Genomic DNA, 26,918 nt, shown 5'->3' on the forward strand with positions numbered 1-26,918 from the left:
ACAAAAACACAGGTACAGGCGAATGTTAAGAGTTTGAGAGTCTATTCAGTATTCTAACAACAGTAGGGTAGAAACTATTGCGAAACTGGCTGGTGCGTGTGTTCAGGCTCCTGTGCCATTTCTCCAATGGAAGAGATTGTAGAAAAACATTGCCAGAGTGAGATGGATCTTTGAGAATGCTGGCGGCCTTTCCTTAACAGCGGGCCTGGTAGATGGATTCTATAGATGGGAAGTTGGCATTTGTGATTGTCCGGGCCGAGTTCAGTGCTCTCTATAACCGACTCCAATCTTGAAGGTACAGTTGCCATACCAGGTAGTGATATATCCAGGTGCTCTTGATGGCGCACCTATAAAGGTTGGCAAGGGTATTCGCCGTCATGCCAAATTTCCTCAGCTGTCTGAGGAAGAAGAGATGTTATAGGGCATTGTAACCAGTGCGTCTAGTCCAAGAAAACTTGTTGTGGATGACCACTCCCAGGAGCTTGACACTCTCCACTCCTTCCACCTCTGTGCTGTTAATAGGTCATGTTACGGCTGTACAGGACATTGGTTAGGCCACTATTGGAATACTACATGCAGTTCTGATCTCCCTGCTACAAGAAAGATGTTGCAAAACTTGAAAGGAGTCAGAAAAGATTTACAAGGATGTTACCAATGTTTGGAGGATTTGAGCTTTAGGGAGAGGCTGAAAAGTCTGGGGCTGTTTTCCCAGGAGCGTCGGAGGCTGAAGGGTGACCTCAGAGAGATTTATAAAATCATGAAGGACATGGATAAGATAAATAGACAAGGTCTTTTCCCCAGGGTGGGAGAGTCCAGAACTAGAGGGCATAGGGTGAGGGGGAAAGATACAAAAGGGACCTAAGAGGCAACTTTTTCACGCAGAGGGTGGTGCCTGTGTGGAATGGAAAAGCGCAGCAGGTCAGGCAACATCTAGGGAACAGGAGAATCGACGTTTCGGGCATTAGCCCTTCTTCAGGATCTGATCCCTGAGCCACAAACTCTTATTGCAGACTTTTTTCCCCTGGATGGCATTGATAACCTGAAGGTCCCACATGCTGAGGCAGTGCCATCATCACCCGTCCTACTATTCTTAGTAGTTTTTAGTTAACTACTTAGGTTGGCAAGTTGCAAGTAACATTTGTGCCACTTAAGTGTCATGCACTGAGAATCTACAGTGAAAGTAAAACTAACCCTTGAAATTCAATTTTGTCGCAATCACTAAACCCCTATTAACATCCTGCAGGCTACCATTGATCAGAAACTCAACTGGACTTGCCACATAAATATAGTGGCTACAAGAACAGGACAGAGGCTAGGAATACTGCGGCGATTAATTTACCTAAAATGAAAATGCCACCCTGATTCCCCAAAGCCTGTCCACTATTTCCAAGACACATGCCACAAGTATGATTGTGATTGAATGCTTCCCATTTGCCTGGATGGGGTCAGTTCCAAGACATTTGGGAAAAAGTAGGCAGCTTGACTGGCACCATATCCAAATATGCCCTCTCTCCTCCACCACACTCCAGATGCTGAGTAGCAGCAATGTGTACTATCTACAAGATGCTCTGCAGAAAATCATCAAAAATCCTTTGACAGCACCTTCCAAACCCATGTCCACTTCCACGTGAAAGAGAAAAGGCAGCAGATATGTGGGAACACCACTCTCTGCAAGTTCCCCTCCAAGTCTGTCACCATTCTGACTTAGAAATATACCGAAGTTCCTTCACTGTCGCCAGGCCAAAATCCTGGAATTATCTCCCTAAGGACATTGTGGGTCTACCAAACAGCACATGGATAGCTTCAGGGAGACAGCTCACCACCACCTTCTCAAGATCAACTCAGGCCAGCCAGCAACGCCTATGTTCTACAGTTGAATTGGGGGAAAAAAAACTTCATCAATTATTTTATTTCTTAACTTTCCCCCTGCTGTTCCAATACTAATTTAAACCATACAATTTAAACCATAGTAATAGAATAGACCTAATCACTGAACACGTGCCAAACAGCTAGTTTCTCAGTTTCTTTCCCTGCAGTAGAAACAGAACCAATTTATACTATGTGGCTTTTTTTTTTTACAAAAAGCAAAGGTGCATGTCCTTACCATCTCCACATTACTGCTTACTTACTCAATACCATGCAATCTGATCAAAGCCGCACTAGAATGAGCTCAGTTTAAACCTCAGTGCCATCCGAAACTAGGCATAGCTACAGTGCAATGCAGACATTATTTCTCCTTAAGGAAAAATTCTCATTACTCATTAACAGGCTGCATCTTTCAAAGCTTACTTGGGAGCACAGAGTTTACTTCCAGGCATGAGAGAGAGCAACAATTTGGGACGAAACAGTTCTTAAACCAGTTGGATTTTTTAAAAATCCTGTAATTACAATATTTGTTGTTTCCTCTCTCCCAGGACACAGTAATAGACCCAGGAGAAGATGTTGCTCTCCTTTCTGTCAGTTTTGAGGATACTGAAGCTACTCAGGTGTTTCCTAAACTGTACCTATCTCCAAGGATTGAACAGTAAGTACAGTACTATGATTCCTGTTGAAACATGAAAAGTCAGATTTGTTTTGCTATTCTTTGGAGGTAGAGGTTTATGTTGGATTCCAATTCATTGAACATAAGTGGTCCTTTAGAATCTTACCTGATAATTATTATTTTTAAATTTAATTTTAAGCCAAATTGTTCTTTGTTGTAAAATATATTCTTGCAAAAGAAGTCTTGAAGAGCACCAGAATTAAGTCTTAAGTTACCAGCTGACTCAAGTCACATGATGAGGCTTTGTGGATGTTTCGCAGAACATTGAACAGTACATCACAGTACAGGCCCTTCAGCCATCAATGTTGTGCTGGCTTTGATCTTACTCTCAGGTCAGACTAACCTACTTACCCTTCAGTGTATTATCTTCCATGTGCCTATGCAAGAGTCACTTATCTGACTCTACGACTACTGCCAGCAGTGCATTCTACACACCCAACACTCTGAGTAAAGAACCTGCCTCTGACATCTCCCCTAAACCTTCCTCTCAACATAACCTTAAAGTTATGTATCCTCATGAGAGACATTTCCGCTATGGGAAAAAGCCTCTTGCTATCCATTCTATCTATACCTCTCAACATCTTGTACAGCTCTATCAAATCGCCTATTTCAGAGCACTAAACTCCAGCTGGTTAGGGAAACCAGCCAACACAAGTCAACACAAATGCTTCGAGGAGAAAGTGAGGACTGCAGATGCTGGAGATCAGAGCTAAAAATGTGTTGCTGGAAAAGCGCAGCAGGTCAGGCAGCATCCAAGGAGCAGGAGAATCGACGTTTCGGGCATGAGCCCTTCTTCAGGAAGAACTATTCCTGAAGAAGGGCTCATGCCCGAAACGTCGATTCTCCTGCTCCTTGGATGCTGCCTGACCTGCTGCGCTTTTCCAGCAACACATTTTCAACACAAATGCTTACCTTGCTTGTCGGTATGTTCGCCAAGCTGGGAAGTTGATTTGCAGCCATTTCGTCTCCTGTCTAAGTGCCATTCCTCAATGCTTTGGAGCCTCCTGTGAAGTGCTGCTGTACTGTGTCTTCTGGAATTTATTTGAATCTGTTCCTGTTGCTTCTGGTTGCACTTCCAGGAACTACATCACATAAACTGGCAAAAGAACTTCGACAAAAACTGAAACATCTTATCAGCAGAACCCAACATTAGACAATCATCACAAGAATTCCTAAACAACATCAAGAACATAAACATAGACAAGGATGAAGCAATGGTCTCATTCAGTGTAATAGCACTGTCCCTTTCAATTGACAAAACTTGAGCCAGAGAGACATTAGTCAACTACCTGGGTAAACAGAACAAACGACACGATGAGGAACCTATCAACAGGGGCTGCATACTCAAACTACTAAACCTGTGCTTGCTGACACACTTCACATTCAACAACCAAATATATGTAATAAGATCAATGAGACACCTATGGGATCACCCATCTCCAGGCATTCACAGCAGAAGCAGTGATACAAAGACTGGAACAAACAGCAAATCCAACCCAAGTCTAACAGAGAATATTAACTAACAATTATTTACAGCTCCATTCTCTTAAACCTATCTCCCCCTCTATAATACTCATCTGATAAAAATCCTGATTACGATTTACAAAACAAAAATTCACGTTTCAAAACCAGTCAGCTTTGCCAAGTGACCTTTGTAGGTTTTCCTCTATAGACTTTTTCTCCAGATTGGTTTCGATATTATTTTCTGTGCAAACACCTTCTCCCGACAAGTACCTCTCAGAGAGCTCTTACTAGCAACCAACATCTGTTGGTCTTTTGATAGTTCTGTTTGCCGCTCTAGCTAACTGTTCAAAATGCCCAATATTTATACCCCAAAACATTGGATCATTTCATTGGTTTTAATATTATCAAAATACTAAATTCAAACTTGATTGGAGTTTAGTATCTTGAGGCATAATTTAAACTGATTAGCTGAATTTGAAATATGTTTTTCTCTCATAGCAACCCAGCTACTGCGAGTTGTTCAACCAAATGTTTCATCGGTACCTTGTTCTCAGAGCACTTCATGCTGTGTCAGGTAGTTCTGCTAGCTTTTCAACTCTCTCAAAGGTATAGTACACCTCTACACCTTCATAACACTTCACATTCAACAACCAAATATATGAACAGATCAATGGGATATCTCTGAACTCACCCATCTCCGGGCTCATAGCAGAAGCGGTGATGCAAAGACTGGAACAAACAGTAAATCCAAACCAAACTGGATCAGATATGTGGACTACATTTTTTTAACTTATTAAGAGAACCAAAATTGAGAACACACACTGGATTATCGACACCATCCTCCAAGGGATCCAATTTATGAGAGAGGAGGAAACCAACAATCAGCTCCCATTCCTGAATGTCATGTTAGAAAGAACACAAAATGGTCAATGTACCACAAGTGTACAAGAAAGCCCCATACATGGACCAGATCCTGAACTACAACAGTAACCACCCAAACACACACAAATGAAGCTGCATTCGGGCCCTGTTCAAAAAGGCTACAACACATTGCATCACTCCCAACCTGCAAAGAGAAGACAATTCTATAAAGTTTTCACCAAGAACAAGTATCCTTGCAACTTCATTCGCAGATGCCTAACAGACAAACAATGTGATAAGGAGATACCACGACCTGACATACTATCCTCTCTAACTTAAATAAAAATATTAATAATCACACAACACGAGATTATAGTCCAACGGGTTTATTTGGAAGCACTAGCTTTTTGAATGCTGCTCCTTCATCAGGTAGCTGCGGAGCAGGATTATAAGACAGAATTTATCGCAAAAGATTACAGTGTCATGCAACTGAAATGATATATTGAATAAACCTAGGCTTTGGGGTCATGCAACAATCATAGGACAAGCTCAACAGAGGACAGAAGAATGTCTGGAAGCATGGCACTCATCCACGGACTCCATCAACAAACATATGGACCAAGACCCAATATACTGGCTGCTAGAACAAACAACTTTAACCAGCAACTGGAAGCAGCAGGAATGGAACCAAATAAATTCCAGAAGACACAGCACAGCAGCGTTTCACAGGAGGCTCGAAAGCACTGAAGATGTACCTAGGCTGGGAACAAAACATTTGCAAGTCAACTTGGCAAACATACCCACAACTATGGCAACTGGCATTCAAGCTACAAGTCTTTACGCAAACCTTAAACAAATGGTTGCCTTGCAAAATATCTTAAAGAAGCTTCACTTACCAGCAACGGCTTTGATAGTTACATAAATAATATCAGAAAATGTTGGAGGAACTCATCAGGTCTGGCTGCATCTGTGGAGAAAGAAACAAGGCTAACATTTTGAGTCTGATATCGCTCTTCAGAGCCAAAAGGGTCCAGAAAATGGTGATTTTTATGTTGGCAGTCGGGGAGAAAGAACGAGAAGGACAGATGGTGAAGATGCCCTGAGCAAAAGACAAAGAAGTACTAATGGTGGTAAGAAAATGGGTCCACTTTCTCGTTTTCATACATATCATGTGCACCCATTTTTACATGTCTATCCTTTTTTTACCACCATTAGATCTCTCTTTGTCTTTTGCCAGAGGCATTCTCACCATGTGTTCCACTATTTTCTCTCCATTAACAAGTTCCCACTCTCCTTAATCCCACATACTGTAATTTTGTGTATGTTGTTCCTGAAACTGTATAAAAGCACACAGCCATCAGAGCTCAGAGGATGATCCCATTGGTGCAATATAGGCCGGACTATAGAATACAGAGACTAGGAGAAGAAGTCAAGAACAAACAGGTAGCTCCACAACCACCTGATGAAGGAGCGACGCTCCAAAAGCTAGTGCTTCCAATTAAACCTGTTGGACTACAATCTGGTGTTGTGTGATTTTTAACTTAATAGATCTAAGCTATGCAGTTAAGAGTTGAGGGAGTTTGGTGAAACTGTGCATATGGAACACTTGTTCATTGTGTGCTCCTTTCACCTGGGTATTAGGCTAAATCATAGAAAAAGAGATGAAGTTTCTGACAAAGATTGAGGACGTATATCCTGTGTGGACTGCTGAGCCAGTTCTTGAAATTTGTCTTATTTATAGTGACCATTTATATGTAATTATAATTGACTTCACGTTACCTGTTTATATGTGTTTTTTTAACTGATGTTCATTCCAAGTTTTAAAGTAAATGTTAACTAAGTTATCATCTTTGTGTTTGCTTTGTTTACCACTTATGTAGTAAAATGCTTATGTTTCCAGCATGAAATCTCATGACTTGCTTGAGACCATGGTGGCAGCCAATTTAATTGTGGTATTGAAAATGTTATTGAATACGCGAGTAGAAAGATGATGCTTCAGTTATACAGTGCATTGGTGAGACTACACCTGCGATACAGTGTCAACGTTCTTCTCCTTATTTTAGAAAGGATGTAAATGCAATTCAGAGAAGGTCTACTTGATTAATACCTGGAAAAAGTGGTTGTCTTTTGAGGAAAGGTGGGATATGCTAGGCTTATGTCCACTGGAATTTAGAAGACTAAAAGATGATTTGATTTTCCTGTGATATGGTCAAGTTGAGTGAGTGGACAAATGAATGGCAGATGAATTGTAATTTAAGGTTATCCACATTGGTAACAAAAACACGAAGGCAGATTTTTATCTGAATGACAAAAGATTGGGAAAGGGAGAGGTGCAACAAGGCCTTGGTGTCCTGATACACCAGTTGCTGAAAGTAAGCGTGAAGGTATTGCAGGAGTAATTAAGGCAAATGGTATGCTGGCCTTCATATTGAGAGGATTCATGTACAGGAGCAGGGATGTCTTGCAGTGTAGTGAGACCACAACCTGAAGTGTAAGAATACTGAAGGATGTTCTAGCTAAGGAGGGAGTGCAGTAAAGATTTACCAGACTGAATCCTGTTACATCAGGATTGAAACTGTATCTATTAGGACTATATTCACTGGAGTTTAGGAAAATGAAGGGGAATGTCATAGAAACCTATAAAATTTCAATAGGACTGGACAGGGTAATCGCAAGAAGAATGTTCCTAATGACGAGGGAGTCTAGAACCAGGGGGGCACAGTCTTAGGAGTTGGCTATTTAAGACTGAGATGAAGAGAGATTTCTTCACATACAGAGTGGGAGCCTGTGAAGTTATCTGCTGCAGAAAGCAGGTGAGGCCAAAGCATTGAATATTTTCCTAGAGGAGTTAGATATTGTTCTTGGGGCTAAAAAGATCAAAGAATATGGGGGGAAAAGTGGAAAGATTGTCCTGAGTTGGATAAATGGTGGAGCAACCTGGATGGGCAGAATGCCGCCCCCCCCCCCCCCCCAACCTTACTGTTTTGTATGATTGAAGTATAGAAGATCCTGATGTGTATGGACAAGGTGAATATGAAAAGGATGTTATCAATTGTGGGAGATAGAATTAAAGTTCATTGTTTAAAAATCAGGGTTGTCCATTGAGACAAGATGAGAAGAAATTTTTTTCTAAAAGAGTGTCATGCGGCTTTGGCAATCTCTTCCTTAAAAGTCACAGGAAGCTCCTTGATAAAGCAATGAGAAGTTCTTTTGGGGGTAAGCAGGAATGTGGAGTATTTGTATCAGCCATATTCATGTTGAATGGCAGAGCATGCTAATGGGGTTGAATGATCCACTCCTGTTCCTAATTATATTCTTTTATGTGCAGTTGAGGCTGAGTGGATGAAATGTCTTTGTAAATGTCTTTGAAGGGGATTTTGCCAGAGCAGGTAAAGAAGCAATTGTGATCGAAAAGATATATAAGTGGATGGATAAAAGGAGGTGATCAAAGATGTCTGTATCTTCCTGTGTACTTATTTAAAACTGCGGTGAGGAATTTCTTCTCTGCAGGTTAACAATCTTTGGAACTCCTTGCTACAGAGAGCTGTTAGAGCAGAGTCCTTGTGTATATTTAAGGCTGGGAGAGATTCTTGATCAATAGGAAATCAAAGTGAAAGGGCAGTAAAGTCTGTGTAAGGAATGCCGCATCAGCCATGATCCTGTTGAATGGCAAGCAGGATCGAGTGGCCAAATGACCTACTTCTGTTCCATATTCTTATGGTATTTTGGCACAAAGGGCTTAAAATTAAAATATCGAATGACCTCATTGTGTTAAGTAGTACATCTGACTTCCCCTGAAATAGCGAAAGCAAGATACCTCTGATCATTTGGTTTAAATATTTATTATAGTTAATAATTACATCTTGCTGTTCATTAGGACTTGTATTAACTTAGAATGTATTTTTTGATTTTGCATTTTACTTAGAAGTTTTGTTCTACATATAATTGCTCAATGTTATATTAACCTTTTTTTTTATAATGCGCTTTATATTGATGCTCTATAATGCTTTATATTGAGTGACTGTGATTGCTTATATCATAAAAGTATTCTAGTTATATTTTGTCAATTTGGATAATTTGATAGAGGACCAAACATCGTCCTGGCTTGATGGACAATCATGCTCTTCAAGATAAGCTTAGGAACAAATGTAATATTGTATATAGACTAGACAAATAATATCAAAGTCTTGGAGTTAAGATATTGGGTTTGTTTTAACTGTAGGTAATCAAAATGTGAACAAGTTCTGTTGCAAAATAATGTAACATGTGCCTGCATATACAGTATGTAACTGATGGGCCATTGAGCAACAGTGAGAATTCTCTGGAATTAATTAAGAATGCAAGGTATGTTGTCTTGGATTTAAGATGTCAACTAAATTATTTTAGAGCTTTATAACACCCACACCACCCACCTGCCATGATTTTGCATATTGAGCTCCGTAAGTTCCTAGAACTGGTGGTCATAACCTATTCAAGTTTTTCTGTTGAACTGCAATTGTCTTGGCAATAAAAGTTGTGGTTAGCCAATCCAAAAATCTACATGTTTGTGTTTCTTTTCTTTTCCATTCTTGGCCTCCTAAAACTTGTATAGCAGGTAATAACTGTGAAAAAGAGAACTGATTCAGCCAGAAATATCAATACTCATCAGTGTAAACGTCTAAAGTCTTTGACAAATGGAATAAATTTACGAATCTATTTACTTTTTCCACTATTCTTTAGCATTAATTATTCTCAATGATCTGTAGGAACACTGACTAGATTATGGAAGATGCAACCAACCTTTACCAAAAATAAACTGGAAATAATTTTAGTGCAAGTGAATATTTAAATTAGCTGACCAAAATAATTTATTGCTGTACATGGAGCTAGAATTAGGTTTTAGTGATGAGGAATTGCAAAAGAACAACACAAATACTTTTTAAGGCGGAACAGAATAAATGGTTATTTGGCAATGAGAGGTGAACGTAGCCGTCTTCTTGACCCAAGCTAGTCTATGTCAGTTTATACTTAACAACTAAGCTTCCACAGCTTTCTGCAGCAAAGAATTCTACAAATTCATTACTCCCAGAAGAAATTTGACCTCATCTTTGTCTTCAGTGGGTAACCCTTTATTCTGAGATTATGCCCTCCAATTCTAGACTCTCCCACGAGGGGAAACAACTTGTCCACATCTACCCTGTTAAGTCCACAAAGTATCTTATATGTTTCAATAAAGACACCTCTAATTTTTCTCCTTTAGCTCCATTAATTACAGACCCAGTGTACTCAACCTGTCCTCATAAGATAGTGCCTGTATATCAATGATCAACCTAGTGAACTTTCTCTAGACAGCCTGATGGTAGAGTGGGTAATGTACTGGGCCATGGGGCCAAAGACCATTTCAGGACAATTTTGCTGATGCAGATGGGTCACAGAACTTCATGGATGTCCAATCCTGATTGGCTAGATCAGTTTAGTCTTTCCCTTTTAGCATAGTAGTACTGCCACAAAACATGATGGACAGTGTCCTCAAAGTGAAGATGTGACTTTGTCTTTGCAGTGGTCACTCTTACTGATTTTAATAGGCAGATGCATCTGCGGCAGGCTGATTACTGAGGATGAGGTTAAGTACGTTTTTCCATGTAATTGGTTCCCTCTTCACCTGCCGCAGTCCCAGTCAAGCAACTGTATATTTTAAGACTCAAATAGCGTGGTCAGTAGTAGTGCTACCAGCTACTCTTGATGCTAGACATCGAAGAACCCTACCCAGAATAAGTCTGCGCTCTTGCCATCTTCAGTGCTGCCTCCATGTAGTTTTCAACATGGAGCAGTATTGATTCATCAGCTGAGGTGGGTGGTAATACATGGTAATCAGCAAATTTCTTTCTCCATGTTTGACCTGATGCCATGAAGCTTCATAGGTTCCAAAGTCAATGTTAGATCACAAGAATTTTGGAGTAGAAGTAGGTCATTGGCCCATCAAGTTTGTTGATCACTCCCAACTGCAACCACACACAACCAGCTTTGGTGAATCTGTGCTGCCAGATGTAGATGGTGATGATAGTATCTGGGACATTGATGTGAGTATGACTGTCAGGCTGTTGCTTGACTAGTGTGTGAGACAACTGTTACAATTTTGGCAGTAGCCCCAAGATTTTTATTAAGAAGGAACCTTCAGGTTCCATGGAGCTGAGTTTTCTATAGTTGTCATTCGCAGTGCAGAGATCAATGCCAGTTGGTTTGTCTGGTTTTAGTTTTGTTTTGAGACTTTGTGTAGATTGTTGCCTTTGCTTGCTCAGCCAGTTCAGAGGACAGTTTAGAGTGAACATATTGTTGTGGCTCTGGATTCAAAAATGTAGGCCAGACCAGGTAAGGATGGCAGATTTCCTTCACTAATGGACATTAGTGAAACAGATGGGTTATATGACAATTGACTGTGGTTACATGGCCATGAATTTTCTTTTTAATTAAAATTCCATTTCCATGTTTGGATGCAAACCTAATTCCCCAGAGCATTACATGGATCTCTGGATTGCTAGTCCAGTGACAATACCTCTACACAATCACCTCCCCTGGAGAAGGGAGTGAGTTTCTCTCCAAAACCAATTTGCAAATTTTTGTAATCCTTCTCACCACTTTTAGGGAGGAAAATCATGGCTCATAACGTTCAAAATAATTACAAGGTTCTTCGCAATAGAAATAGCAGAACAATCAAAGAGAGCTTATGAAGTGTGGCCAAATGATTATAGAGAGTGATTGATTAATTTTAATTTAGATTTTAATTTAGCACAGGAAGATGCTGTTTCAGGTATCTAAGCTGTTGCAGCTAAAAGGTCTGCTACCGTGATGGTCTGAAGATAGGGAGACTTGTGAAGATAAGGGTGAGCATGAAAGTCCATACTTAATAGTCCTATGCATGTAGAAGGAAATATAAAGCTGTAGATACATAGCTGTAAAAATGTGGCCATGAACAAGTTGAAGATGAGGAAAGGATTATAAATTTGGTTGACAAACAGAGCTGTGCAAGCAAGTGAAAATTGTAGTCATTGGCATGAAGTTTGACACAGGATATGATAAAAACTGGTGTATTTCTGACAAGTAGGACTTTATATAAAGTGAAGAAACAGGCCTAACATGAAGAATATTAAAATAATGTAACAAAACTGTGAACAAGTTTCATTTATTCAGTTAACAGTAGCCCGTAGATCTTGGATTTTATTCACCAGCCAAATAATATGTGAGAATGCCACATGCTTTCCTGAAATACGGGTAGACAACTTCAACTGTCTCTTCCCTATAGGTCTGCCATATTCCCAGAAATTGAATAAATTTAAGAATGACCTCTCTCTACTGCACATTGACTGTTGCAGATCAGCTGATGTCCTTGAAAATTCCTCTATTAACCACATCACGCTTTTTCCTACTTGGGGATTACAGTTCAATGATTGACTGTTCCTTTTGAAATATGGGAGTTACATTTGATATTTGCCAATTCTTTTGTATATGTCCCAAGTGCCATGAATTACTCAAAAAAAATTCAAAGAGGATTTGCAATTAGTTGTGACAAATTCTTCAACCCCTGAAAAGTAAATTGTACTGGCCAAAGCCTTAAGTTTCAGCAACCTCAAAAATTCATGGTGTGAATCAGCCTGAGTAACAATGAAGAATCAGATGTTCGCAAGTATCTGATGGGTGACTAGTCATAGTAGTTTTAGTCATTGAGTCATAATAGTACAGAAGGAACCCATTTGGCCCATCATCTCTTCCTAGTGATCAGATGAAGGAGCTTATCACAAATACATGATTTAATGTCAGCCAAATATTCTTCATAGAAATGGTTGTGGGACTGACCAAGGTGTTGAGGTATAACTAGGTATTATGTAAATAAAAATGGAAGCTTAGCCCATTCCTCTGAATGATATTGCTGATGAGGAAGAACAGGGAACAAGTAAACTGGTAAATTTTGCAAGTGACAGTTTGAGAACCTGAAAAGGAGCTAATAATGGAAATAAAACTGTCATTGTTCAGGGTTAGTAGAACCATGCAAAAGTAATGTTAGTATATGGAAAGTGGAGGATGTGTAAATCAGAAGTAGGAGTAGGCCATTCTCCCTACTTTCTGAAAATCTTTCACCCTTTTGATCAACAACAATCTATTTACCTCTGCCGTAAAAATGTTCAAGGGCTTTGCTTTGACCACCTTCTCAGGAAGAGAGTACTAAAGATTAATGCTGTTCTGAGATTAAAAACAAAATCTTGCCTCATCCCTGTTGTAATTGAGTGACCCCTGATTTTTAAACTGTGGCCTTTACTTGCAGATTATTCCATAAACAGCAAGTATCCTATTCACATTTACTCTGTCAAGACCATCAGGATTTTACATGTTTCAAACAAGTCCCCGTTACTCTTCTAAACTTCAGTGAATACAAGTTCTGTCTTTTTTCCCAAGCCAATCTGTCCATTTCAGATATTAGAATGATAATTTGCCTTTGAAATGCTTCAAACATATTTAGATCTATCCTTAAAAAAGTGACCAAAACTGTGCACCATGCTCCAGATGTGCTCTTTCCAGACCCCTGTATAACTGAAGCATAACCCCCTTATTTCTGTTTTCATTGCTCTTCACAATGAACAAAAACATCTTGTTAGCTTTTCTAATTACTTGTACCTGCAGACTTTTCGTGAATCATACACTAGGACAGCCAGTTGAACCTCCATCTCAAAGCTCTGTCATCTCTTGCCATTTAGATAATAAATGTTTGAATGCATAAGTCATATTTAGTATGCAGGTGCAGCTAAAAAAGCTAATGGAATACTATCTTGTATTAAGCAAAGAGTTGAACATAAAGATACAGAGTATGGAAAGATGAATGTTAAGAGTCATAGAGTCCTACAGCACGGGGACAGGTCCTTTGGCCCAAGCTGGTCCATGCCAACCAAAATGTCTGTCCACATTAATCCCATTTCCCCACACCTGACCTATATCCTTCTCATCCTTTCCTATCCATGTATTTGCCCAAATGCCTTTTTAATGTTGTTTAAGGCGGCACGGTAGCTCCGTGGTTAACACTGCTCCCTCACAACGCCAGGGACCCAGGTTCAATTCCTGCCTCGGGCGACTGTCTGTGCGGAGTTCGTACATTCTCCCCATGTCTGTGTGGGTTTCCTCTGGGTGCTCCAGTTTCCTCCCACAATCCTAAAGATGTACAGGTCAGGTGAATTGACCATGCTAAATTGCCGATAGTATTCGGTGCATTAATAAGGGGTAATATAGGGTAGGGGAATGGGTCTGTTTGGGTTATTCTTCCGGGGGGGGTGGGGGGGTGCGGATTTTTTTGGGCCAAAAGGGCTGTTTCCATACTGTAGGGAATCTTAATGTACCCGCCTTAACCACTTTCGCTGGCAGCTCATTCCATATGTGTACCACCCTCTGTGTAAAAAACGTTGCTCCTCAGGTTCCCTTTTATTCTTTCCCCTCTAACCTTAAACTGATGTCCTCTAGTCCTCGATTCTTCAATCTTGGGAAAAAGACTAAGTGCATTCACCCTATCCATGCCTCTCTTGATCTTATACACCTCTATGAGATCCACCCTCTGTCTCCTATGCTCTAAAGAGAAAAGTCCTAGCTTGTCCAACCTCTCCAGATAACTCAGACCTTGTAAATTTCTTCTGCACTCTTTCCAGTTTGATAACCGCCTTCCTATAGCAAGGTGAACAAAACTAAACACAATACTCCAAGTGCAGTCTGACCAACATCCTATACAACTGCAAGATAACTTCCCTACTTGTATAATCAATACCCTAACTGATGAAGGCCAGTGTGCTTCTTTACTGTCCTGTCTACCTGTGACTCCACTTTCAGAGAACTGTGAATCTGAACTCCAAGATCCCTCTGTTCTACCACAGTCCATAAGGCCCTGCCATTCACCATGAAACTCCTACCCTTGATTTGACTTTCCGAAGTGCAAGACCTCGCACTTATCTATGTTAAACAAAATATGACAGGAAGGAGTAGAAAATATATGCAGAAGAGTGCAGCAGCAATTAGAAAGAGCAATAATGATCAAAAGTCAAAACTTAAGGCTTTTTATGCGAATGCAAATAACAAAATAGATGCATTGATGGCACAAATAAAATAAATTAATGTGACTTATTTGCTGTTATGGCGATGTGATTGCTGGGTAACCAAAACTGGGAACCCAATACTCAAGGGTATTCAAAGTTGTTAGAAAAGGTAAAAGGAAAATATGGTTTGATAGCTTTGTTAATGAAGGAAGCTGCAGTGGTGAGCAGTGACAACAGATGTTCATGATGTGAAATCTCTTTGGTGGAAATAAGAAGTGGCAAAGATGCAGTTTGCCTGTGGGCACCCCGAAGAGTCACCTCACTGTGTACAAAGCTTAAATTAGGAAATAATAAAGGCATGTCAGAAGGACATCACAGTTGTCATGGGTGATTTTAATCTGCATATTGACTGGCCACATCAAATAGGCAAGGATAACATGGAAAACAAACTTGTGGTGTATATCAGGGGTTATTTCTTGAAGCAAATCTTATAGTTAAGGATCCTCTAGATGTAATGATCATAACGTGACTGAATTTCTAATTCAGTTTGGCAAACATCAAATTTCAAACCAATGTCTTCAACTTCAATAAAGCCAATTATGGTGGTGTGAAGAATTGACTAAAGCAGGTGTGGGAAAATAAACTAAGCAGAAAGCTGATGGATGAACAAAGACAGACATTAAAATGGATACTTCATAATACTCAGCAAAAATTTATTCCAGTCATAAAGAAGAACTCTATAAGAAGGTGAACCACCCATTGTTATCAAAGGTGGCCAATCAAAAAACTAAGGCATACAAAGTGATGAAAAGTAACATGTAGATCAGAAGGTTCGATTTTTTTTTAGGAACTAGCTGCATATGACTTATAAAATCTGATAAGGAAAGAGGCAATTGATTGTGCAAGTAAATTGGCAAAAACTATTTTAGATGTACATGGATATGAAGGATTTAGAAGAATATGGGCCAAGTGCAGGGAAATTGGGTTCACATTGACATTTTGGTCGGCATGGACCATTTGGGCCAAAGGAGCTGTCTCCGTGCTGTAGGACTCTGTAACTCTAAAACAGCAGTGACCGCTCTGGATATATAAAAAGTGTGTGTGGGGAACCCTTGGAGAATGCAAGTGGCAAATTAATGATAAATAATGGGGAAATTGCAGATAATTTAAATTTAACATTTTGTATTGGCCTTCATGGTGGAGGACACAAAATATCCCCAAAGTTAATGGATGCGCAAGGTGCTATTCGGAGAAACGATATTCTACTATGGCTGTTATGGGGAACAAAGTATTTGACAAACCAATGGGACAAAAGACAGACATGTCACCAGGTGTTATGGTTCTAGCTGATGTTTGAAATAACTCCACGAAGGATGATATCCCATCACCAAGTCACCCTTGAATTACACGTGCATAGTACATGATACTGGCCCAGTTTGTTCAGAGCCAGCTCCTAATATGAGCAGAACCCCTGACACTCCTGTTTATATCTGTCAGCTAGGGCTCCCTGATTGGGGTTGTTAACCTGGTCCAATCAGGGAACTCATATACTATGAGGCTAACCTCATTCCAATCACTACAATGTCATTACTGGACAAGTCAGATCCCAGACTGATTCTTGATTTGATAGATTATATTTTACTTTGGTTCTAATAATATGGTCTTTCTCTAAACTGTAAGCATGCAATGCTGCAGGTTTTTCTTCAACAATAAAACAGAGGTTTGTTAACAAAAGAAATGAAAATAAAATAGATTAAATCAAACTGTTTACTTATGACTCAAATTTGAAGGTTTTAAAACACACAGTAAAAGTATAATCTGTTAAACTCCTAAAACCCTCCTTCAAAATTGGAAAGAAAAAGCAACAGCTTTTGCATAGCTCCCAAAACACACCACTGCTACCCACTGTCCAGGTCCTTCTGGTATAATGTGCATTTCGTCAGCATGAATTGGCTATAGCGCAATAGACAAATTGTGGGCATTGTTTGGATAATGCAAACTTTCTGCTGAATGCGTTCAGTGATCTTCTACAGCACAATTTTCTGTAGTGGCTTTCGGTAGCAAGATTTTCTATAGCAGTTTTCTGCAACATGAGTTTGCAGAGGAACACAACTGTCACATTATTGCAGAATGACATGAATAGTACTCAGTTTTTTTTTAAGATGGAGGTGCACAGATTCTTGTTAGGCAGGGAAATCAGAATTATCAGGGGAAGAGTGAAAATGTGGAATTCGAAAAAAGGAATTGGCCATCATTTTTAATCATAGAGCAGGCTGAAGGGGCTATCTCTGTTCCTAATTTGGATGTTCGGCTTCGTTATCATGTGCTTTTAATACAGAGCCACCTACTTTGTCCTCACTACTGTCAATGGTAATGACGTGGATGACACTTACTGGATCATCCCCTCAATGCTTCCCTCCCCAGCTCAGGACATATCTCTTCAACTGTGCCTCTGGGCAGGCAACACAGTCACCTGGACTCTTCGCTGCACAGAATGATGTTAGTCCTCTCACTATATTGTCCCCACCTGCCATTGCATTCTTTATGATTCTGTGCTCCTGAATCACTTCCTCTATTTTGGTTCCATGGTCAGTTAGCTCATCTACCCAAGAGATCTCACTCTCAGTCTGATATACTGAAAAAAACTCAGCCCTGTTGACAAAGGCTGAGGCTCCTGCACGTCTGCCCTCTGGGTGCTTTTATCTGCCTTGATCACAATTACACTGTCCCTGAATTCCCAGCAAATCTAATGAACTAATCCAAAGAGGTGTAACTGCCTGCTGAATCCAGTAAAGTTACCCCTGCGTGATGTGTCGCAGCATCGGTAGTTCAACACTGGAACTCAGAGTCTGAGCCCAAGCTGCATGAACTTCAGTATTTGCTGCAGACATGGTTAGTCTGTACCAAACTAGCATTCAGGAGCTCCCACATGCTACAGCTGTGAGATAGCAACCTATTTTGATACAGAGGAACCACGATTATCCAAGGGACACGGGCGGGGAGTATTTCATTCGGGTAATCGACCACCAGATAACATAGTTTCGCCAAGCATCAGGACCTTGCAATCTTACTGGATAATCTGAAATTCGGATAATTGAATGCTGGATAATCGAGGTTCCTCTGCATTCTAATTAACTGCTTAATTATTTTATTCAATTTTTAAATGTAACATTTTACAAAACTTACTCTGTGCTGAAACCTCAGAATACAGTAAACCTTAGTCATTTACCCAAATACTCACTAAAAAATTAGATTCTTCTCCTAAATAAGTATAAATTCCTCAAAGAGAAATAATAGAATTGATACTATGGTCAACAGTCTAACAACTGCACAAAGGACAAGGAGGTATAATGTGCTATTATCCTGGAGTATGTCTCATTGGCCAGAGCTATTGTAAAGCTGTGACAATTGTGGAAACTGAACCATAGGAAATCTACTATGAATTTTCGGAGATAAATTACATACTTGAGGGCTGTCACGAGGTATTGGAAGTTAAAAATGGGACAACAGTTGGACTTCTCAGAAAGGTTGAGCATTTCTTTGAGTAGATATATAATAATGACTTTGAAAAGTGGAGGTAAAGAGACTAAAGGAATGGATCCATTAACAGTTGATAGACATGCATTGGGAAAACTTGCTTGATCCAAATTCTGAAAAGAATATATTTGTATTTCATTGCAATATACTAGCGAATTAAGTACTTGTGAAATGTACTCACAATTGTAATGTAGGAAACAAGGAATCTTATTTGCAAACATCAGGGGTCCACAAACAACAATGTCCCAATGATTGGATAATATCTGTCGTATTGGCTATGCTTGAGGGTTCGATATTGGTGAGAGCTTCCCTAGTTTTTATTGGAATAGTGCCTTATGATCATTAGCTTTCATTCGTGTGGGATAATTTGCTTTAACGTCTCATTGAAAAGGCAGTGTCTGCAATAGTGCAACAATCTCTGAGCAACGGGGTAGGATACCATCAAAGAATTTTTACACTGATCTTTGGAGAGAGGCTAGAAATAGCAGCTTTCTGAATCAGTTATACTACTGGACCCACATAAAGAAATTCCAAGCAATAATGCTTTTTATTTCCCTTCTACTGTTGAAGGGTTGCTGCTTGACATAAGGTTGTATTTTAAAATGTATACCTTTTGAAGTAGGCAGAATGCTCATAACAAGGAATGATATACAAGTGATTCTGGTCTAACGCACACATTCTCCAAGAACTGTGATTAAAGACTTTGTCCTGGTTGGTCTACACACTGCACCCAATGATGCTGTGCAGGAGATGGAGGAACTTTACAAAGTCTTCCTGGAGGTGATTCTCCTGTTCCCTGGATGCTGCCTGACCTGCTGCGCTTTTCCAGCAACACATTTTCAGCTAACGCACATATTGTCAATGTGGATTGGCTATAACACGATTGACGAATTCTAAATGCTAGTTGGATAACACAAACCTTCTTCTGAACGGGTATAGCAATTTTCTGTAAAGATCTTCTACAGCGCAGTTTTCTACAATGGTTTTCCATAGCACAATTTTCAATAGCGAAAGGTTGCAAAGGAATGTAACTGTCGCGTTATACCAGAATGCCCTGTATGCTCAAAATTTTTAAATAATCAGAAATGTGCCATATGCTATCATTTCACTTCGCAATATTTTTGCATGGACAAGTCTTCTCATGTCCCACAACTAGCAGAAGAATTCTTGAAATTTAAGGTGTTTCAATCATTCTGTTAATGGTCAGCTCACTGATGATAATGTCATGTTTTCAGCTCTTTTCTGAGTCTTAACTACTATGGATTACAGGAGTGAGGGCAACTGAACAGGATTAACATGAAGTCAATCTGTCCCAGGACTGGAGGTTCAAGTTCATCAACTAATATGGCACACTCTCTTTTAAGACATGAACAAATATCAAGAAAGGTGAATGCTGATTTCAGACTTGAGAATTACCACATTTCCAGTGTATTTATTTAATTTGGCAATGGAAAATTCTAGGAGAAAGTGAGGACTGCAGATGCTGGAGATCAGAGCTGAAAATGTGTTGCCGGAAAAAGCGCAGCAGGTCAGGCAGCATCCAAGGAACAGGAGAATCGATGTTTCGGGTATAAGCTCTTCTTCAGGAATGAGGAAAGTGTGTCCAGCAGGCTAAGATAAAGGTAGGGAGGAGGAATTTGGGGGAGGGGCGTTGGAAATGCGATAGGTGGAAGGAGGTCAAGGTGAGGGTGATAGGCCAGAGTGGGGTGGGGGAGGAGAGGTCAGGAAGAAGATTGCAGGTTAGGAAGGCGGTGCTGAGTTCGAGGGATTTGACTGAGACAAGGTGGGGGGAGGGGAAATGAGAAAACTGGAGAAATCTGAGTTCATCCCTTGTGGTTGGAGGGTTTCTAGGCAGAAGATGAGGCGCTCTTCCTCCAACCGTCGTGTTGCTATGGTCTGGCGATGGAGGAGTCCAAGGACCTGCATGTCATTGGTGGAGTGGGAGGGGGAGTTGAAGTGTTGAGCCACGGGGTGGTTGGGTTGGTTGGTCCTGGTGTCCCAGAGGTGTTCTCTGAAACGTTCTGCAAGTAGGCGACCTGTCTCCCCAATATAGAGGAGGCCACATCGGGTGCAGCAGATGCAATAAATGATGTGTGTGGAGGTGCAGGTGAATTTGTGGCGGATATGGAAGTATCCCTTGTGGCCTTGGAGAGAAATAAGGGGGGAGGTGTGGGCGCAAGTTTTGCATTTCTTGCGGTTGCAGGAGAAGGTGCCGGGAGTGGAGGTTGGGTTGGTGGGGGGTGTGGACCTGACGAGGGAGTCACAGAGGGAGTGGTCTTTTTGGAAGTGGAGGAGATGTGATGGAGGGCATCGTCGACCACGTCTGGGGGGAAATTCTAGACAAGTAAGTTAGATTGACCTAATTAGCATATACCAGTAATAGTGAAGCTAAGCACTTCATATGTGTTATATCTTTGTTGCCTACTAAATAATTACTTTGCAGTTTGTAGTGAAGGCATATGCAGACTTCACAAAACCATTGTATTCCGAATAGAAACAACCGATATGTTTTCAAAGTTAATTTTAATATTTATATATTTGTTCTTAATGACTGTCCAGGAAGAAATTTATCATGCTTCCTTCTGTCTTGTATCAAATCTAGAAATATGAATTTTCACTTTGCAGACCAGGATCTCATAGCTGGAAACATGGTTGTTGTCAAATACTTTCAAAGGAATACTTAAAATACAATAGGAAGTTGAATTATAATAGTTCTGGGTCAGTATGAACAACAGAAAAAATATAGTTAGATTGGTAAAAAGAGTTGGTTCAAAAACTCATGAGTATATGTGTGTCACACAGATATTAATAATGTACAGTCGTTGCAAAAGGATTAGAGGAGCTCCAAAGTTTCTCTGTGGGATTATAGTGCAAAGATTTTATACGGTCACTTGTAACAATGCTTGCATAACCATGGAAAAGTATGTCAACTAAGCATTGTGAAAAAAGTTGGCAGAGGGCAGCTGCAGTTCTTTGCTGCAAGGAGGGGTGTGGTAGGTTCAATAGGGTGATTCAGTTTTAAGTTCGCTACAGTTTTATTTCTGTTGACGTTTAACTCTTGTGTGTTCTGATTCAATAACAGAAATTATATCACAATCCTGATTTTTGTCAAATTCACAAACAGTTTGATTTCAACTTTAGGATCTCAGTTAGTTTTATGCCCTGATCATACCATATTACCTCTTTTACCAAAGCAGTATTTAATTGGTCACATGGATTTACTTTTGATATAAAGCATAACTAGTTAGAATTTCTTAAAACTCCATTATCTCTCTTCAAAGGAGATATTTTTGACTTAATCTCATAAAGACCTCCTGGTGATAAAATTGAATGTAAATACATTTCACTATTTGTCATTGGAATTGGATTGAACACATTAAGTTTTAATAAACAAGGTCGCTGTGATTATTGACACAAACAACTTTTGAAAAGAACACAAAAAATGTTGCTCTGTGTATAAATGTGCCTATTTACAGCTTTGTGTACAGTTCATGTCCCCCATTCCTTTTGGAATAAAGAACCAGCAAACCACCATCTAGGTTAATGTAGTTCACAGCATTGTGATTTTTTTTATTATTTGAATGCTGACATAATTGTGGTTCATACTTGGGAAAGGTGCCATGGTTGTCATTAGTTGCACCACCCAATGTTAATACATTTTCTAAAAACAGTGACAGGCAGGACTTCTCCATAGTGCTGACTCTAACTTTTAGTGAAACAAATAATTTTCTAATAGTAGTGCCTCAGTGCTTAATGTTAGGATATCACCTGGTATATTACTGAACAAGTTAGATACCAGAATGAATTGTACTTGACAGATCCGTTTGTTAACTTTCATTTGTTTGGATAATTAATGTAGTGGTTAGTTGCTGAAACATTAGCACACAAGGTTGCAGATTTTCTTCAATAAAACAGAAATTGATCGCAAAATGAATTGTAAAACAAAACCGGTTGCCTGAATACAGAAGCCATTTAGAATGATCTTAAAACACAAAGCAAAACAAAGTTTCAACCTGTTTGCAACAAGGTAAAAACAATGACTGCAGATGCTGGAAACCAGATTCTGGATCAGTGGTGCTGGAAGAGCACAGCAGTTCAGGCAGCATCCGAGGAGCTTCGAAATCGACGTTTCGGGCAAAAGCCCTTCATCGGGAATAAAGGCAGAGAGCCTGAAGCGTGGAGAGATAAGCTACAGGAGGGTGGGGGTGGGGATAGTGTAGCATAGAGTACAATAGGTCAGTGGGGGAGGGGATGAAGGTGATAGGTCAGGGAGGAGAGGGTGGAGTGGATAGGTGGAAAAGGAGCTGGACAGGTCGGACAAGTCCGGACAAGTCAAGGGGGATGTGGATTTCAACAGCTTCCTCATTTCCCCTTCCCCCACCTCATCCTAGTTTCTAACCTCCAGCAACACTGTCCCCCTTGACTTGTCCTCCCTGACCTATCACCTTCATCCCCTCCCCCACTGACCTATTGTACTCTATGCTACTCTATCCCCACCCCCACCCTCCTCTATCTTATCTCTCCACGCTTCAGGCTCTCTGCCTTTATTCCTGATGAAGGGCTTTTGCCCGAAACGTCGATTTTGAAGCTCCTCGGATGCTGCCTGAATTGCTGTGCTCTTCCAGCACTACTGTTTGCAACACTGTCCTTTACAAAAACCCAAGTCCAGAGAAATTAACCTCTGTCTCAACTCCTTACATTTCTACTTAATTGACCCCTTACAGTTATGCTAGTTCAGTGTGTCATTTCCAAATCTGCCAGCATGCACTTTTCACAAATTTGAGAGCATAAATTTTCAGATTTCTTATAATTTCCAAATTTCTAACCGAACTCCCTGGTTTCCAAGTTTTGCAAACTAAACTCTTCTGCTGAGGTGACTTGTTGACTGAACTATCTTAACCTTCTCCTAGCTGAGAAACTAAACTTGCTTCTGAACTCAGCCATGGTGTCTTCAGAATTTTTTTAAAATTCTGTTCCATTCTGAATTCATCTGAACTGAAAATGAGGCTAATGACCTTAAATATTTACCCTAAACTTGTAAACCATAAGTGTTAGTACTGCTGCCTCACAGCGCCAGGGATCCAGGTTCGATTCCAGCCTCAAGCAACTGTCTGTGTGGAGTTTGTACATTCTCCCAGTGTCTGCATGGGTTCCTCTGGATGCTCCAGTTTCTTCCCACAATCCAAAGATGTGCAGGTTAGGTGAATTGGCCATGTTAAATTGCCCAGTGTTCTGGGATGTGTAAGATAGATGCACTAATCAGGGTAAATATCGGATAATAGGGGAGTGGAATGGGTCTGGGTGGGATACTCTTTGAAGGGTCCGTGTGGACTTGTTGAGCCGAGGGGCCTGTTTCCAGTCTGTAGGGATTTTATCTCTTCTACATTCTTTACATGAACACACCGGAATCTTGCAGTCACCTGCTTTTGACAAATGCTCGATTTAATCACTGCTGCAGAAGGACCCTCTGACCTTGTTTGATATTAAAACTAGAAGCAGCCAATACCCATATGTCTATATTTTGAAATCCAAATACTAACAATTACAATAATACTGTATGTACGTTGTACAACTTTCACTAAACAAGAATTGTTAAATATAATGTTGGAAGGTCTTCATTGAATTTGTAGATATTTGCTGGTTCCTTTCAAATTTAATTCTATATTCTAAAATACATTCAATCTTGGTGTGTTCTTATGGTTCTCATTAACATATTTTATTCAAGAAAAGTTATGGTTTACCTTTCTTTGACTTCTTCCATAGCTTTGCTTTTATTTAGTCTTTAGTTTGTTAGTGTTCAAAATAGTCAAGTTATAAGAAAGTTGTCAAAATTTGAGTTGCAGCAGAGATTTATTTCCATTTCCAAAATATGAACGATGATCCAGTTTTGAATGTGGCACGCAGTGACACACTATGCAAAGAACATGAAAATATATGGGTTGATCCTCCTACTTACAATTTTTCATAAGATTGGTACAAAAAGTGCAAAAAGGAATAAATATGTAATGAAAAAGCACTGAATGCACATCTTAGATTATAGTTGATTATAGTGAAATTATCAGCACAAATTAATTTTGTTTCAGAGTTCAAGGTAAATCAAAATTGATAACTTGTTAATTCTCCATTTCAACAAGGTTCCAAAAATAATGTGCACATTTTAAATAGACTTCCAAGGTTGCTAGCTAGCAGTAAATATTTGATCTCTGGTGTCCTGCCTGCTGTAACTGCTAAAAGTTTTTATTACAAGCTAACTGCTTATTAAAGCATACATTCCTGCCAACATTGGTCTCACCCGTAGGAGATGTAACAGGATGAAAACATGTTCAGGTTCTGGTTGCAATCTACCTCATTCCCTTCAACCTCTTCCAAATAAAAAATACAGAATCCAAGTTTTTAGCTCTATTTTATCAAAATAATTCCACATTAACATTTTTGAACCCTTTTTTAGAGTGAAGACCTAACAAGCCTTAAATAGTCTTATATTTGGAAAATACTATAAGAAAAAGAAACAATTCCTTTATCATGTTTTTGCTATATAATAATCAGTCTTGGAACCTGAGAATTATACCCTGAATGCTAAACTGCCTTTTCGGTTCTCTGCTGCTGAACAGTTGCACATATTCTGTTTTTATGTCGCATTTGCAGCAGATTAGATTAGATTGCTTACAGTGTGGAAACAGGCCCTTCGGCCCAACAAGTCCACACCGCCCCGCCGAAGCACAACCCACCCATACCCCTACATTTACCCCTTACCTAACACTACCGGCAGTTTAGCATGGCCAATTCACCTGACCCTGCACATCTTTGGACTGTGGGAGGAAACCGGAGCACCCAAAGGAAACCCACGCAGACACGGGGAGAACGTGCAAACTCCACACAGTCAGTCGCCTGAGGCGGGAATTGAACCCGGGTCTCTGGCGCTGTGAGGCAGCAGTGCTAACCACTGTGCCACCATGCCGCCCACAAATGTGGTACCTTTTATTAGTGTATAATTGTGGATAAAATTTTAAATATGTAAAGGCATTTATTTAGTAAACAGTAATCCTGAAATTGTAAAACTAATACTTCAGGGCCTCTGGTTGCCAAAATGTTATATTTATTAGACTTATTTAAACTCCCTTCAGTGAGGTGAGATGTTGCATTGGATCTGTTCTCCCCTCATCTGTCATTGCAAGTTATGAAGTCTACCCAGGTTTGTTTCTTTTAATCAATAAGTGGGTTGAGGAACAGCTTGTAATTGACACCAGGCGAATAGAAAACAGCAGACTAAGAAATGCACATAACATTTCTGGGCTCTACATTAATCCACCCATATGTTCTCAGAAATTTCAAGGAGCACTCCATGTGTGCTCAGACCTAATTTGTGATGATTTCTTCCTCACAGAGATTTAATCAGGTCTCAGAAACAAACTACAACAGCTTTTGTCACTTGATCATGTGTGCTTTGAGCTTCTGTATATTTCCTGTGTAAACATATTTGCTTGTGAGTAAATGAATTCATCAATTTCCAATGCATCTCACGCTTGTGTCACGTTAACACCTTCATTCTGTTTTGAATTTAACTTTAAACAAAAACAGAAAGTTGCAAGAGAATTGTATCTTTAAGAAGTTAAATGTTGTTTTCCCTCAATTTTATATGATTTATTCCTCTCAAATATTTAGTCATATTGTAAATAAAATATAAGATTAAGTTCCAATCTTATGACGACAAATCAGTAACTATGATCACATGCATCCATAAAGTACAAGAGTCACCTCGACTATGACCACAAACATTTCATCAGCACAGAGTCATACAGTGCAGAAACAGCTCCTTTGGTCCAACACATCCGTCCCAATCAGGTATCCTAAACTGAACTAGTCCCATTTACCTGCATTTGGCCCATATCCCTCCAAACCTTTTCTGTCCGTGTACCTGTCCAACTGTCTTTTAAATGTTGCAATTGTACTCACCTCCACCACTTCTTCTGGCAGCTCATTCCATAGATGCGCCACCCTCTATGTGAAAAGGTTGCTGCTCAGGTCTCTTTTAAATCTTTCCCCTCTCACCTTCAGTCTATGTTATCTAATTTGGGACTGCCCTATTCTTGTAAAAAGATTTAACTATTCACCTTATTTATGACCTTTATGATTTTGTAAACCTCTGTAAGGTCACCCTTCACCTTCTGATCCAGGGGAGAAAGTCCCAAACTAGTCAGTCTCTTCTTATAACTTGCATTCGATTTCCAACAACATCCTTGCAATTTTTTTTCTGTACCCTTTCTAGTTTGACAACATCCTTGCTATATCGGGAGCAACCAGAATTGTATGCAATATTCTAAAAGTGGCCTGTCAATGCCTTGTACAACTGCAACATGATATCCCAACTCCTATATTTAGTGCTCTGAACAATGAAGGCAAGCGTGGCAAACCCAGCCTTCACCACTCTGTCTACCTGCGACTCCACTTTTAAGGAACTGTATACCTGCCCC

General features: G+C 39.9%; 1 protein-coding gene across 5 annotated transcripts in view; it reads left to right on the forward strand.

The window, feature by feature from the left end:
* Positions 1 to 26,918, forward strand: part of babam2 (BRISC and BRCA1 A complex member 2) — a 210,104-nt gene that overhangs the window by 109,091 nt on the left and 74,095 nt on the right. For all 5 annotated transcript variants that reach the window (XM_043687225.1, XM_043687226.1, XM_043687222.1 and 2 more), the window contains exon 7: positions 2,415 to 2,524. In XM_043687225.1, the coding sequence (XP_043543160.1) occupies positions 2,415 to 2,524 (110 nt within the window). The remainder of the gene's footprint in view (positions 1 to 2,414; positions 2,525 to 26,918) is intronic.

The sequence above is a fragment of the Chiloscyllium plagiosum genome, chromosome 3, assembly GCF_004010195.1.
Source record: "Chiloscyllium plagiosum isolate BGI_BamShark_2017 chromosome 3, ASM401019v2, whole genome shotgun sequence".
Classification (NCBI taxonomy): Eukaryota; Metazoa; Chordata; class Chondrichthyes; order Orectolobiformes; family Hemiscylliidae; genus Chiloscyllium; species Chiloscyllium plagiosum.